The sequence below is a fragment of the Gopherus evgoodei genome, chromosome 3 (genome assembly GCF_007399415.2).
Source record: "Gopherus evgoodei ecotype Sinaloan lineage chromosome 3, rGopEvg1_v1.p, whole genome shotgun sequence".
Classification (NCBI taxonomy): domain Eukaryota; kingdom Metazoa; phylum Chordata; order Testudines; family Testudinidae; genus Gopherus; species Gopherus evgoodei.
The window spans coordinates 188618614-188632762 of NC_044324.1; the positions used below are offsets into that span (position 1 = coordinate 188618614).

The 14149-nt window shown below is 42.9% G+C and overlaps 1 protein-coding gene across 2 annotated transcripts in view; it reads left to right on the plus strand.

The window, feature by feature from the left end:
* The first annotated feature begins 1965 nt into the window (after positions 1-1965).
* Positions 1966-14149, plus strand: part of PRKCE (protein kinase C epsilon) — a 495965-nt gene continuing 483781 nt past the window's right edge. For both annotated transcript variants that reach the window (XM_030557687.1, XM_030557688.1), the window contains exon 1: positions 1966-4046. In XM_030557687.1, coding sequence (XP_030413547.1) covers positions 3699-4046 — 348 coding nt within the window. In that variant the 5' untranslated portion in view covers positions 1966-3698. The remainder of the gene's footprint in view (positions 4047-14149) is intronic.

Consider the following 14149-nt stretch of genomic DNA (forward strand, 5'->3'; position numbering starts at 1 on the left):
TTGTATTTGAATTTTGTATTTCTTGACTTTGATGCATGTGAAATCTCCCAGTGACTACACTATCTCAGTGAAATCACAAGTACGGATACAGCACAGCTGTCTGAAACTGAACAAGACAGATGTAATGCTGGGTGGTTGAGGAAGGCATTTCATATAACTGGCATCATATCCTTGCTCCCCATTTAAGGGAGTCTGCCCAGAGACTGTGACTAGTTCCGGGGTCCTTCTGCACTTCTGGCTGATACTGGGAGATGAAGTAGCAATGTGCACCAGAAATGCTTTCTCCTATTTGTGGCCTGCCAGAAGAACACACATAGTACTAACAGAAAAGAATAAATGGACACAAATCAGATATTAGGAATGGCAATATACAAAAACCTGTAGGAGAACACTTCAACCTCCCTGGCCATACTATAGCAGACCTTAAGGTGGCCATCCTGCAGCAAAAAAACTTCAGGACCAGACTTCAAAGAGAAACTGCTGAGCTTCAGTTCATCTGCAAATTTGACACCATCAGCTCAGGATTAAACAAAGACTGTGAATGGCTTGCCAACTACAAAACCAGTTTCTCCTCCCTTGGTTTTCACACCTCAATTGCTAGAACAGGGCCTCATTCTCCCTGATTGAACTAACCTCATTATCTCTAGCTTGCTTGCATATATATACCTGCCCCTGGAAATTTCCACCACATGCATCTGACGAAGTGGGTATTCACCCACGAAAGGGCATGCTCCAAAACGTCTGTTAGTCTATCAGGTGCCACAGGATTCTTTGCTACTTTTACAGATCCAGACTAACACGGCTACCCCTCTGATACAGTACTAACAGTCATGCTTTCATAACCTTCAGGCTTTTTTAGTGCAATACCCAATACGTGGGAACTAATGCACAAATCCTGAAGCTATCCCATCAGGTCCAGAATACGTCAGCCTGCCTGCTAAACAATACTCTTCTGTGGAAATACATTATTTTCTGTTCTAGTCATTATATTGGCTCCCCAGTGAATGTCAGATTCAGACCAAGGCCACAGTGCTAATCTTTAAAGCTCTCCATTGACTGGATTTAAGATGCCTGATATCCAATATTTGACCCTCCATGACTGTTGTCCTGTTAACACTGGAGCTGTCCCCATCTAGATTTAGACTCATGAGAGCTGGAGACAGAACTTCCTTGGCAGCCAGCTCATAGACTGGAACTCTTTTCCTCAGGGGAGCAGAATGAACTCAAATCTTTACCACCTTCAGAGCGAAGGGCAGGATCCATCTCTTTGCCTTCTGCTTCTCCACAACAAAACAATGCTAATAAATTAATAACACAAAATCAGTAATAATGATCATAATAGAAACACTGGGTAACATGATGGTTCCCAGACTTCTCTACAATCATGTGAAGAGAAAGACTCTCCTGTTTTACTATAAAATTCTCAAATATCATGCTGATGAGAATCGTATAAATCCCTACATGACAGATTTGATAGAATCTCACCCATAGTGTTGTAGTAGGGTGGTTTTTTGCATTTAATAACCTCCAGGTTGAGTAGGTATTTCCCACTGGTATTATTTCCAGTATTCGTTGGAGGACAGCCAATGACAAAATAGCTAAACACTTACTAATGTTATGTGAATTCTGTTAACGTTGACATATGCACTCTGAAATATGAGATGATCAAGAGCAGAAAAAGAGACTGATTCATGACAAAGGCATATGAAGTTTATAGTTTAAGTGTGTGGTTTTGGCTGGCATATTTGATTACAGTCCTAGCAATGGTGGCAAAACCACATTATTTTTACCCAGGCAGTATTACTTATCAAAGTTTTCCAGGCAAAACAGTTAGGGAAATTGTCTTTCCAGGTAAAATCTCCTGGGTCCTTTGCACTGCCTTTTGTTCCAAACAACTCTCCTCACCCAGGAGGAAGCGATTCCAGGTCCCCTTCCTCGCAAATCAAATCTCGGCTCTGCCTTGGAGGACGATTTCCCTTTGGCTCTCAGTTCACTTCCCAGCGCTTGGAGACGGAGGGGAAATTCTTCCTAAAGAAGCCAAAAGCTCTGCCCCTAAAATGACGTCAGGTTGTCTATGCTGCGGCTGCTGCCCAATGGGAGGGCAGAGAGGATGCACCAGCAGAAGGCAGACAAGTTCTGCTGGGTTTGCTTGCAACGGGGAGTTGAGGGGTTAATGTTGTCACCCAGCGAGGATCAAAGCGATTACAAGGGAAAAGGAGTCCAAAAACCGAAGCTTGCATTTGTCAACAACAATTTATCGCAGATTGGAGAGCCCGAAAGGGATCCCAGTGGGATTTGTGTTGTTACAGAGAAGAAAGAAAGAAAGTAAAGGAAACAACAACAAACAGCCGCAGTGGAAATTCCTCAGAAAGAAATATTTACGTTAGGCGTTGACATCTCTTTTCTGTGCCGTATACTGCACAAATACACATTTGAACTATAGACTTGCAGGCTAAGAAATAACAGTAACGTCTTGGGATCATCCACACCGGAGTGAGAATAAACACAACAACAACAGTACACAGCGCGGGAGATTGCGGGAGGGGGTGGGGGGTAGATGTTTGCAGTGTTTATTGGGGAGCAGGATTTGAGTGATAAAGAACTGACATAAAACGAGGGCGCTGTTTAAAACTTCAGAGGAAGATGATCAGGGGTGTTCCCCCCCCGCCGGCTCACAACGTTTATCCTGAGCAGACTGGAGGGAGAAGGAAGAAGCCCCCACTCCCCCACCCCTGAACAAATCACCCCATGAATATGCAGGGCAGCGCTTATTGAGTCTGGAAGAGTCACGACCCCAGTCGTGGTTTCTTGACTTGCTTGTAGCTGTTGCTCTTTCATGCTCACTTTTATCGTATTGCTCCCCCAACAGGCAAAACTTTCTATTCACACACACTGACGTCTTTTGCGCATTTCCTGCATTAGAGAGAGCGAGGCAAAGAGAGGTGGGGTAGTGCTGCTGCTGCTACTCAGCCCAGCACCACCGCGAGCCAGCAGCGCTAGCCATCCAGAAGGCGGTGGTCACCCTGTGCCTTTTTAAATCTCCAAAGAGCCTGATCCGGAGCAGACTCCCCTCATGCATTGGATTCGTTCCACTGGATCCTTGGCCTTTGAGGAGGAGGAGGAGGAGGAGAAGAAGGCGAGGAGGCTCCTCGATCCTATGCGGATGTAAGGTCCCCGGGTGTGTGTTTTCTGAGCAGAGGCTGTGTGAAGTAGGCAGGGCTGGTTGTTTGGCTTGGTGGTTCGGGTTTGTGTGTGTTGCTGCTGCCCACAGACAGTACTAGCGTGAGCAAGAGCCTCGGATCGCGGTTCTGCCTCCTTTGCAAAGGCTGATTCAGGATTATGATCTAGGTGAAGGGGAAGTCTGTTGCCCCCCCCAGGTTTATTATGCTCGGATTTTGATTGTATTTTGGGGGGGTTTCTGCAAACGGCCGTCCCCCCCTTCTTCCCTCCCTTCCTCCCTTGTTTTCCGTTAGAAACACAGGCACATTGTATGTATTCACGGGGTGTCGCAAGAGCAAAGGCTAAATAATCAAAGGTAGCAGCAGCAACAAGAAGGGAGCCCCCACGTTGTGGTCTCCCCCGCCTCGCAGACCTGCTCTCCTATTTATTGGTGAGATCTCCCTGCCTCCCTCCCTGTGTGTGTGAGTGTGTGTGTGAGTGAGTGTGCTTAATCCCAGGAAAAGTGAAGCCATCCAACCATGGTGGTTTTTAATGGCTTGCTGAAAATCAAGATCCGCGAGGCGGTGAATCTGAAACCCACACCTTGGTCGCTGAGGCATGCGGTGGGTCCCAGACCACAGACCTTTTTGTTGGACCCTTACATCGCCCTCAACGTGGACGATTCCAGGATCGGGCAGACCTCGACCAAGCAAAAGACTAACAGCCCTGCCTGGAATGATGAGTTTGTCACTGACGTTTGCAATGGCAGGAAGATTGAGATGGCTGTTTTCCATGATGCCCCCATTGGGTACGATGATTTTGTGGCTAACTGCACTATACAGTTTGAGGACTTGCTGCAGAATGGGAGCCGCCACTTTGAGGACTGGGTAAGTGTTTGCACTGTAAATGCATATGGTTCTGTAAGGCACAGCTGGGGATGCAACACCTTCATTGCAGGGTTAGGTTGCCAATGGCATGAAATGGTTCTGAAGCTTTTCCAGGGTTTGTTATACTCAGTCAGGCACTGTTACCGCATATCTCCCTTCTCTAAGATGTGCTTTACAATTATTATTATTTTTTTTTTGGAGAGGGGGAATCATTGAGTCTGGGTAAAAGGTGGATCCTACTGGATCTAGCCTCCGAAATATCACTGCCTAAATGGGGAACAAGTCTAGTTGCTCCTATTGTACAAGAAAAACAAAACAAAACAAACAAGACAGACCCCCAGTGCATCCAGGAGTAACAATGCAGCAAAAACCCAGATCCAGAAGCTAGATCTTGATGGAGCCAGAATGTGGCTCACATCTCCCAAATTCTAATGCTTAAATTGAGAACACCTGTAAATGCTCTTGTTGCACCAACAGAATCCAGACCATGATGGATCCTGGCATGAAAGCACCACCAAAATCCAGATCTGATACTTCGAACCAGGCAATTTTTGATCCCAAACTCCAAACTTCACAGCAGCAATAGGAAACAAACATAGATATTCTTCTGACACCAAAAATCTGGATCTCGGTGCATTCCAATGCAGTTGTATTGCAGGTACTTGATAGCTAAATTCTGTCAATTTTTGGTCCTAGTCTGTGAAATTCCACTGCCTAACTAAGCCACATGTTTAGCTGCCCCTTAAATATCCAGATCTGAGGTGCCCCAACCCCACTGCGCTGCAGAATCTTGAATCCAGCGTCCCAGCATATTTTGGTTCAATTGCACTGCAAACAAAAAACCATTTGGAGATGTGCATTTCACAACTATAATGTATCACTGAAACAGCAACAAAGTTGGCTATATGTGTTGTAAATAATGTTAACAATAATGTTCACAAGAAAGCATTAGAAACAATCCTCTGATCTGGGACGTTCCATACATGACCAGCCATAATGTTGTGAAATGTGAACCTACGTGATTTTTTATTCTTGATGAAGAATCCAAATCTGGGCATTATTTGTTTAGCAGATGGAATAACAACAAAACACCAGAGCCCTGACTAGAAAATAGTTGGCAGATCATGGGCCTGATTCTAATTTACACGAAAGGACACCTTTGCATCGCAATGGCAGTGTAAAGGAGCATTAAAGTGGATATAAAGAGGTGTCAGCGTGAAGGAAAGGGGCATTAATGTAAATGACAATCAGGCCCTGTTTATGCTGATTGACTAAGAACTAAATGAGGGCTGTATAATTTTTATTTTAATATTAAAATTAACCTGTATAGCTTTAAATGAGTCTATAAAGCCAAACATAACTTCTGCTAAATATGTTGAACCACAATGCCTGGGGTCTGTATTATTTTGGTGGGCTATCAGAGTTGCTTTTTTACCAAGTTTAGATGCTAAAACTGGGTATTATGCAGCCAAAACTTAGCTCATTTGGAAAGGTTTTTGCAGCTATCTTGTATCTGAAACCAGCAATGAAATCCTGGCCCCACTGAAATCAATGGGAATATCAGACCAGGATTCAGCTCATGTTTTCTGGTGGAAGAGTAGAAGCAAGACTTTTCTATTTTTATGGTACAAATTCTGCGTTTGTGGCCCAAATTTGGCAGGACCTTGAATGATTCAGATGCCAAATATGAATTTTGGCAGTGCTATTGTGCTGGGCATATCAGGGTTCAGATTTTTAAGATGCAATAGGAGCATCTAAATATGTTCTTTAAGTAGACAATGGAATTTAGCAGTTTGGGCCCCAGAACTGACAAGATCTGTCAGGATCCCGGTAGCGAATCCAGGAATTTGTGGTGCTATTGTATTGAGATGCATTGAGGTCCAGATTTGTTGGGAGTAAAAAGAGTGTCTACATTTGTTTTCCATTGATGCAGTAGAGTTGAGGGCAGGGTGGTCGTGGCCAAAAATTGGGTGATCCAGCAGAATCCGGGTGCTGGATGTGCATTTTTGCATTGCTCTCATGCCGTGATATCTTATGGTCTGAATTTTATTGGTGCAGCAGGAGCAGATACACCTGTTCTCTATTTAAGTATTAGAATTTGAAGGGTGCGGCCAAATACTGGCAGGATCCAGCGTTGGTCTTTTCCAAAATTATCTAATGAATCTTGCTTTACTGACTTTGATCAGTATAGGATAGAACATGGCATAATTATTACTATACTGCATGTGATTATTTAACTTGTTAATAGGTGGGAACATCCAACAAACTTGCTTTCAGGACAACAAACTCTTTCTTCAGCTGTTTTCACTGAGCTACTAGAGGCTTAGATTAAGCCTATATCTAGTGCCATCTCTAAACAAAATAAAAATAAATAAAAACAACACATTTATTAACAACTTCAGCAGTATTTGAAGATTAAAGCCTAGAAAAAAGAAATGTTCTGTGAAATCAAATACATGAAGGTGCCTTATGATTCTTAAACTACAAGGAAAATGTACATGGCCTAAATCACGTTCAATCAAACAAATATACTTGTGCATTGTAAATATGTACTATCTGGACCTTTAATCATGTTAAAGATGAGGTTCCTATGTTTAATAAGATAAATAAATTCCTCAATTTAGGTCTGTAATTGAATGCAGCTGTTTTTTCTGTTATTCTTGCTATTTTTCAGAAATTAAGAACAGAAATTGGAGTTGCCAATTTCTCCTTAATGCCTGCAATATCTAATAAATATAGTCTGATGAACAGTCTTGGAAACTATGCTTATCAGTTCTAAGGTCTGCCCATTAACCCAGTAATCCTGGTAGCTACAACTGTTTAACATGTACCTGCTGAGCATATTAAATTAAATCACATTGTTACCATCTTTTACCTTACACCATCCAGTCTGATGCAATACTGCTTCCTACACTAGACCTTTATAATAAAATGAATTTGTCAAAATAGTAATATATTGATAACAGTTCCTGTCAACATATTAACAGCTCTCATGCATTCAGGTGCATGACCTTATAATACATACAGTTCTAAACTGTATTTTTATGAGAACTTTTTTTTTAAAATATCCATATTAGTTTTAAGGGGAAATTACTGACCTTGTATTTCTTATCAAAAGTCCAGAATGCAAAGTGGACATCGCTGTCCAATATGTAGCTGTGTTGTTTTCTAGGGGAAAAAAAAATTTCTCCTGTATGTAGTCAGCTCACCTGCTTTGGTTGATTTTGCTCATTATGCTATCCCTAATGTTTTTTTAAAAGATTAATTTTTCAGGAAGATGCTACATGCTTTTCTCATTATTATGGCTGTGATGTAGACTGAGATTATGGTTACAGTGGAAGCATTAATGTGATACACAAGTACAAAGCTTAGTATCATGATCGCGACTTTTGCATTAGGAAGACTCCATTAAACACGCAACAAGCAATTTTCTTTTGTTCCTAGGAATACTCAGCAGTCGCAAAAATTAATTTGTAACATTGTTTACTGACCCAGTGCAGACTACCTGTACATGTGTACTTCATGGCACATTTTCAAAGTGGTGTCTAGATACTAACAGATGGCAGATTTTTAAAGGATTAAATGCTATGTGCTTTTTTAAAAAAAATGCTTGTGCATTTACGCAGAAGCTTGTGTTGATTTCTGAAAACAGAACAGTGACAATTAAAAAGATGGCTGCTTTTTACAGCGATGCATCAATACAGACACAGCATAGTTAAAGTGTCAGTTTTGCAGATTTTACTTGTTAATGGCTACATTGCAGTTTTAAAGAGAGTCCTAGATTGTTAATGTTACAAGCTTCTCTATAGCTGAATAAAGTACTAGGAATGGAGCAAAAGATACTCAGGAAGATGTTGAAAGCTTTACATTTGGGAAATATGGAGCAATAAGTTAGGAAATCATGAGAAAATATTCTGTTAAAAATAACATGAAAGTATTAGTTAAGTGTGATTCAATTTAGGTGAAATGTCATTCATAGTATTATAATAGACATGTCTTGATCTATTTTACCAAGGTTTATCATGTATGAAGTTTGTACTTTAATTTAGTAATATAGTCACATGTAAATCAGTAAGTTTTAAAGTGGGAAGAAAATTATTTTATAACAAGGCTCATGACTGTAACTTTATGAACTAGAATTACTGGTGCTTATGTTCAGATCGCTAGTAGTCAGGACACTGGATATTAGTTTATCTGCCAGATGTGTGGCCGGATCCTGAGTTGTTGTAAATCAACATAGCTCTGTTGACATCACTGGATCTATGCTGATTACGCTAGCTAAGGATCTTACCCAGTAGGCCCAACTCTTTGCATGAGAAAATCTCTTCTTGAAGTCACTGAAATTGGGCCCTTGTGAGAAATTAATCCTTTTGCAGGCTGAATAACTGGAATGCATGTGTTCAACCAGTCCCAACTTTTAAAAATGAAGACCTTTTATTTGCATCACAGAATATCATAAAGCTAGAGTTAGAATAATGTACTGGACTTCATTTTGTACTGCCCTTTTCACATACTTCATTTCCCAATCATTGCTGATTCCCAAGATCTAAAAATGAAGCATATTATTTTAAAATCACCCTCCTTATTTACCTGATTTATTCAGTGATAGCAAAGCCAGTACTGGAAACATCACATTTCCTTTAGTAAATGATGGTGATGACACTCATGTGACTGTGTGGCATCACTGGATAAAATAGGCTGATTATGAATTGAACAGAAACGGAATGCCTTGTCAATCAGCAATTATGAAAAATGGAATTTGGAAAAGTTTAGCAGTTTACCTAAATATTGGTTATGGGCCTGTAAAAACACTTGGAATGAGATTACTCATGGTCGTGTTTGCAAGGTCAGGTCCATACTTTGGGGCTGCAGTGAGTAGTGTGAAGGCTTTAAGTGACACTGCCTAAAGTTAGGTGCGTAAATGAGAAAGCCCTGATTTTCAAAGTGCTGAGCTAACACAGGAGTTGTTGGGCCAACTTATCTAGTGAAAATATATGAGAAATACAAAAATATATGAGGAGGAATATGGATATAACCAGTAGCAATATCCACTGAAAATAGTAGGATACAGCTTGCCACCTACTATACTCGGTGTGCTGAATTAATTATAAAGGTTGTTCAGGTGCCTGCCCCATGTTTTCTGCTTTGTATTGTCATGCACCTTTTGCTTTTTGTGTGATAACTTACCACAGCTAGCAGGTCTAGGAGTCCTATTATTCCAGTGGACAGCGGATTGAATTGTAATAATTTTAGTATAGGTCACTCTATATATTAGTTTGTACTTGTGTCTGATGAGGACTGGATGATGAATGTTGGAAATAGACTACAGGAGTATGATCATTATCCATCTTCCCTTTTCTATTCTTCTCTATCCATGCAACTTATCTGCACAGAATATGAAATTTGAGAAGCCCAGGATTAGAAGCTTTACTTCTTATCTACATATTCAGAGCCAGATCATCAGCTGCTGTAAACCATATAATCTGTTGACTGTTGGTTTAAATCAATTAGTAGACTCTGATCCTGGTTGACAGGCATCTACATCACAAAACAACCATCACTAATTGGAAACCCAGGTTAATTTCAGCAAAATGTGACTATGCCATGAAGGCTGAGCTACACTTTCACTCTGAAAGGCGTTGCTTCCAGATCAGGACTGAAAAGCCAGAGAAATGTGCAGTACTAGTATTTCCTGCAAGGAGCAGTTATATGGATGAAGTGAGTGAATACAAATCATGATTCTAAAGAAAGAATATAATTGTATTTTATTTAATTTAGATTTTTTTATTTACGTCTTGCTAGTGATTAATTTTCTTCTAATTTTAAAGTCTTAAACTGCTGAAATGTGTATAATACTCGATTCTTCAATGAGCTTCCTAATTGTTAGTACAATTTCAGCTGTTACATAGAGGTTTTTCTCTGCTATGGCCTGGTCTACTCTACAAAGTTAGGTCAACATAAACGGCCTTGCGTCTACCTGTCTACACTTAAATGCCTCCCACTGATGTAAGTGTCCTGTTACATTGACAAACACTACCTCCCTGAGCAGCATTGAGCCATGGTCGATGTACTGACGTTGGCACAGCACAAGTGTAGATGCTGCATTACTTATGTTGACCCAGCTGTCGCACAATCCTCAACACTGATTGCTCTGGTCACAATTGTGAATGCCACTGCCCAGGGGTCACGGAGACTGGAACCCACCTCTCCCGTTTAAAATTTTTGAAGTGCCTTTCCCTGACTGTCCAGGTTGGTGAGCACATCTAGCTGCTCTCCATTGTTGTGAGCAACTGCCCAGCTGAACTGCGGGCTACACATTCCAGGCATGCTTCAGCTTGGAGTAGACAGGAGATATTGGATCTCCTGGACCTGTGGGGAGAAGGGGTTGTGCAGGCACAGCTCTGAACCAGCCATAGAAACGTCAACATCTATGAGCAGATTGCAGGGGGATTGTAGGTACGGTGGGGACTGACAGCAGTGCCATGTGAAAGCGAAGGAACTGTGGCAGGCATGCTAGAAGGCCTGGGAAGCAAAATGTCAATCCCATGTCAAGTCACAGACCTGCTGCTTTTGCAAAGAGCTGCATGCCATACTTAGAGACCCCACCACCACCCCGCAGACCACCGAGGATAAATCTGAGAAACCAAAATCGCAGGCTCCTCGCAAGAACAGCAAAGAGGAGCTGCAGAAGGAAGAGGAGGAAGATGGAGGACATGTGACCAGGAGTGGGGGTCCAGCTAAGCCATGAGCCAGGACCTATTTGAGACTCCACAGCAGTCCAGTCAGTCTCGGCAGTCGATCATGGGTGAGCCCAGTGCAGGAGAAAGAACCTCAGGTAAGTGTGTACATTTATTTTCCATTACATTGGTGCCCCTAACTTAGCAGCTCACAGATATCATTTTCATTAATTTACTTGTACTTTAAGAGGAGGAGGTACAACGAAGAGAGGTATCTTATTATCTGCTTTTTATTCCCCTTTAGAGTTAGGAGGGGTCGTGGAGGGGTCATGGAGAGCAGTTAGTTCATGTACACAGGAATGTCCTGTGAATCCTCCTGAGAGACTGTGATGGAACTTTCATGGTGATACTCTGCAGTCCTCTCCTGAAGTTTCTAGGGATGGCAGCCTTATGTCTTCCTCTGTGGTAGGACAGTTTCCCATGCCACTCAGCAATAACTTCGGCAGGCACCATTGCAGTAAAGAGGCTAGCAGCATATGGGCCTCTTTAGGACGCCAGCTGTAACTGTGCTCTCTCTGCCTTTGTTACCTGCTGAAGTGAGATATCAGCTAAAATCACTACCACATGTAGAAAATGGTACCAGTATTCAGTGCAGTTGCCCTAGACTCATAGTTTCATGCAACTGAGCAATTCCTGCCTCACTGCCTGTGAGCCATACTCACAATGGCTGGTGCTGAGGATGGCATGTGCATAAGCACTCCAAAGCAGAAGTGTTAATAGACCTGTTTAAAATTTTAGGGGAGCAAGGGAGGGGAGTTCTGAATCTCAACTTTCACTTTCAATTGTGACTATAGTGACAATGGTTCCTCTGTGTGTTTTATTTGCAGCTGCTGCCATCGAGGCCTTGAGGGTTTCCTCCTCCACATCCTTGGAATGCCTGAGCCAGCTAAGAAGGAGAAAGAAGAGGACTCAGGTGACATGTTCAATGAAATCCTGCTAGCCAGTGCTGCATCAGACTGTAAGCAAAGGGCTTGGAGGGTGCAGACAGCCTGGAGAAGGAAAGAGCGGACAGGAGAAAGATTCAGGAGTCTCAGCAGGAAAAGGAGCAGTAGATTCAGCAGAACAGAATGGGGCTCCTCTGGCAGCAAACACAGATGCTGCACTCTCTAGTGGACCTGCAGGTTCAACAATCTCGGGCTTGCCTCTGTTTGCAGTCCATGGAGAACTCCATTACAGCACTTCCCTACATACATCACAATGTTGCACGTGGCACCAGGGGCCACAACCTTACCCTTACCACTCCACATCAGGGGGCTGTTAAGGACAACCACACCTTCACATGCACTGCTCTGTGAAATCCATTGATGCTGTATATGTAGGTAAAATGGACTTGAATGCTCTTTCCCATTGGTAAGTTCTATTCCATTAATATATTAAGTTTTTAATGTATTTGCTTTTAAATGGTACAGATGGTTTTTGTACTGGTGTTGTTACTTAATAACATTCTATTATTTGGAAAATAATTAATCTTTATTAGTTTACAACATATGTTGCAGAGTGCCTTGTAGTTCAGAAAGCACCCAGCACTTCAAAATTAATAGGTGCATTGCCAGCTATGTTCATAGCTGTATACCAAGCACCATACAATTCCTAACAAGCTCCAAAACAGCAGGGCAAGGTAGAGCACAACACACCACAACACATTACTGTGGCTTACTGTTAAAGTGCTCTTTCAAAGCCTCCCTGAGCTGTTCAGACTCAGCAGACAGCTGCTCCACCTCCACCCTCCATTCCGGCAGCAGCGTTTCTCTCTTTTGCTTCACAGATATTATGCAGGACACCGGAGGCAGCTACAACCATTAGGATGTTTTTTTCGCTGAGATCCAAACTTGTGATTAAACAATACCAGAGCCCCTTCAATCTAGCAAAACCACATTCAACTGTCCTTCTGTACCAGCTGAGCCAATAGTTGAATCTTTTCTTAGTGCTGTTGAGGTGTCTAGTGTATGGCTGCATGAGCCAGAGGAGTAAGTGATAAGCTGGGTCACCGAGGATCACTGTTGACAACATTGCCAATAAGGAAAGAAGGTTCCTGCCTGTAGCTTTCTGAACAGTCCTGTGTTCTTTAAGATGCAAGAGTCAAGCACATTCCCTGACTAGCAATATGGATGTTGGTGAAGAATCCCTGGTGATCCATGAACTCTTGCATAACCATAGAAAACTAGCTCTTTTTGTTGATGTTCTCTCTGGCAAGGTGATCAGATGCCAAAATAGGGATATTTGTGCTTAGGGTTGCCAATTTTCTAATCGCACAAAACTGAACACCCCTGCCCTGAGACTCTGCCCCACCACTTCTCTGAGGCCAAGCCCCCACTCACTCCATCCCCCCTTCTACCGTCGATTGCTCTCCCCCACCCTCAATCATTTTCACAGGGCTGGAGCAGGGGGTTGGGGTATGGGAGGGAGTTGAGGACTCCAGCTAATTCCCTGCCTGCCCTGGCTCCATGCAGCTCCCAGAAGCAGCCAGCATGTGCTTGCGGGCCCTAGACAGATGGGCCAGGGGCTCTGTGTGCTGCCTGCACCTGGAAGCGCTGACCTCACAGCTCCCATTGGCCACGGTTCCTGAACACTTGGCAACTCCACCACCGTTTGGGAACCCCATTGCTACAGATCCATCCATTATCTTGCATTTTACTAAACATACAGCATCCATCTCCTGCACATTGCCGAGAGTCATGGTCCTGCGCAGCAGGAGACCATTAATGGCTTTGCACACTTGCATGACAACAGCCCCCACAGTGGATTTTCCAATTCCAAAATGATTTTCCACTGACCAGTAGCAATCCAGCTTTGCAAGTTTCCACAGTGAAATCCCCCCTCACTTCTCTGCTGTCAGTGCAGCTCTCTTTGTGGCGTCCCTGCACTGGAAGGCTGGGGCGAACTTGGCACACAGATCCAGGAATGTGGCCTTGCACATCTGAAAGGTCTGCAGCCATTGCTTATAATTCCAAGCTAGCATTACAATACAATCCCACCAGCCAGTGCTTGTTTCTTGGGTCCAGAAGCAGCACTCCACCATCTTCAACTGCTCTGTGAACGCCACCAACAACCCTGAATTGTTTCTTGCTATATCCCACAGCAATCTGTCCTCCGTAAAATCATCATGGTCCATGCTGATTCAGTTCTTATGGCTCTGCAAATACCGAAGGATTATGTGTCCTGTGCTTGCAACATTTGTGACAATAGTGCAGAGCTGTGCAGGCTCCATGTTGCTGTCAGAGATGGCGGACTGCAAGAAGATATTTTAAAAAGGCTATAGATGATATTATGGGATGGAGACAGTTGCATGCTGGGAAGTTAACACCTTGCTCCCTGTCACTGCTGTGCGACTATTTTCTGCCCCACTATGCATTGCCAAAACTTTCC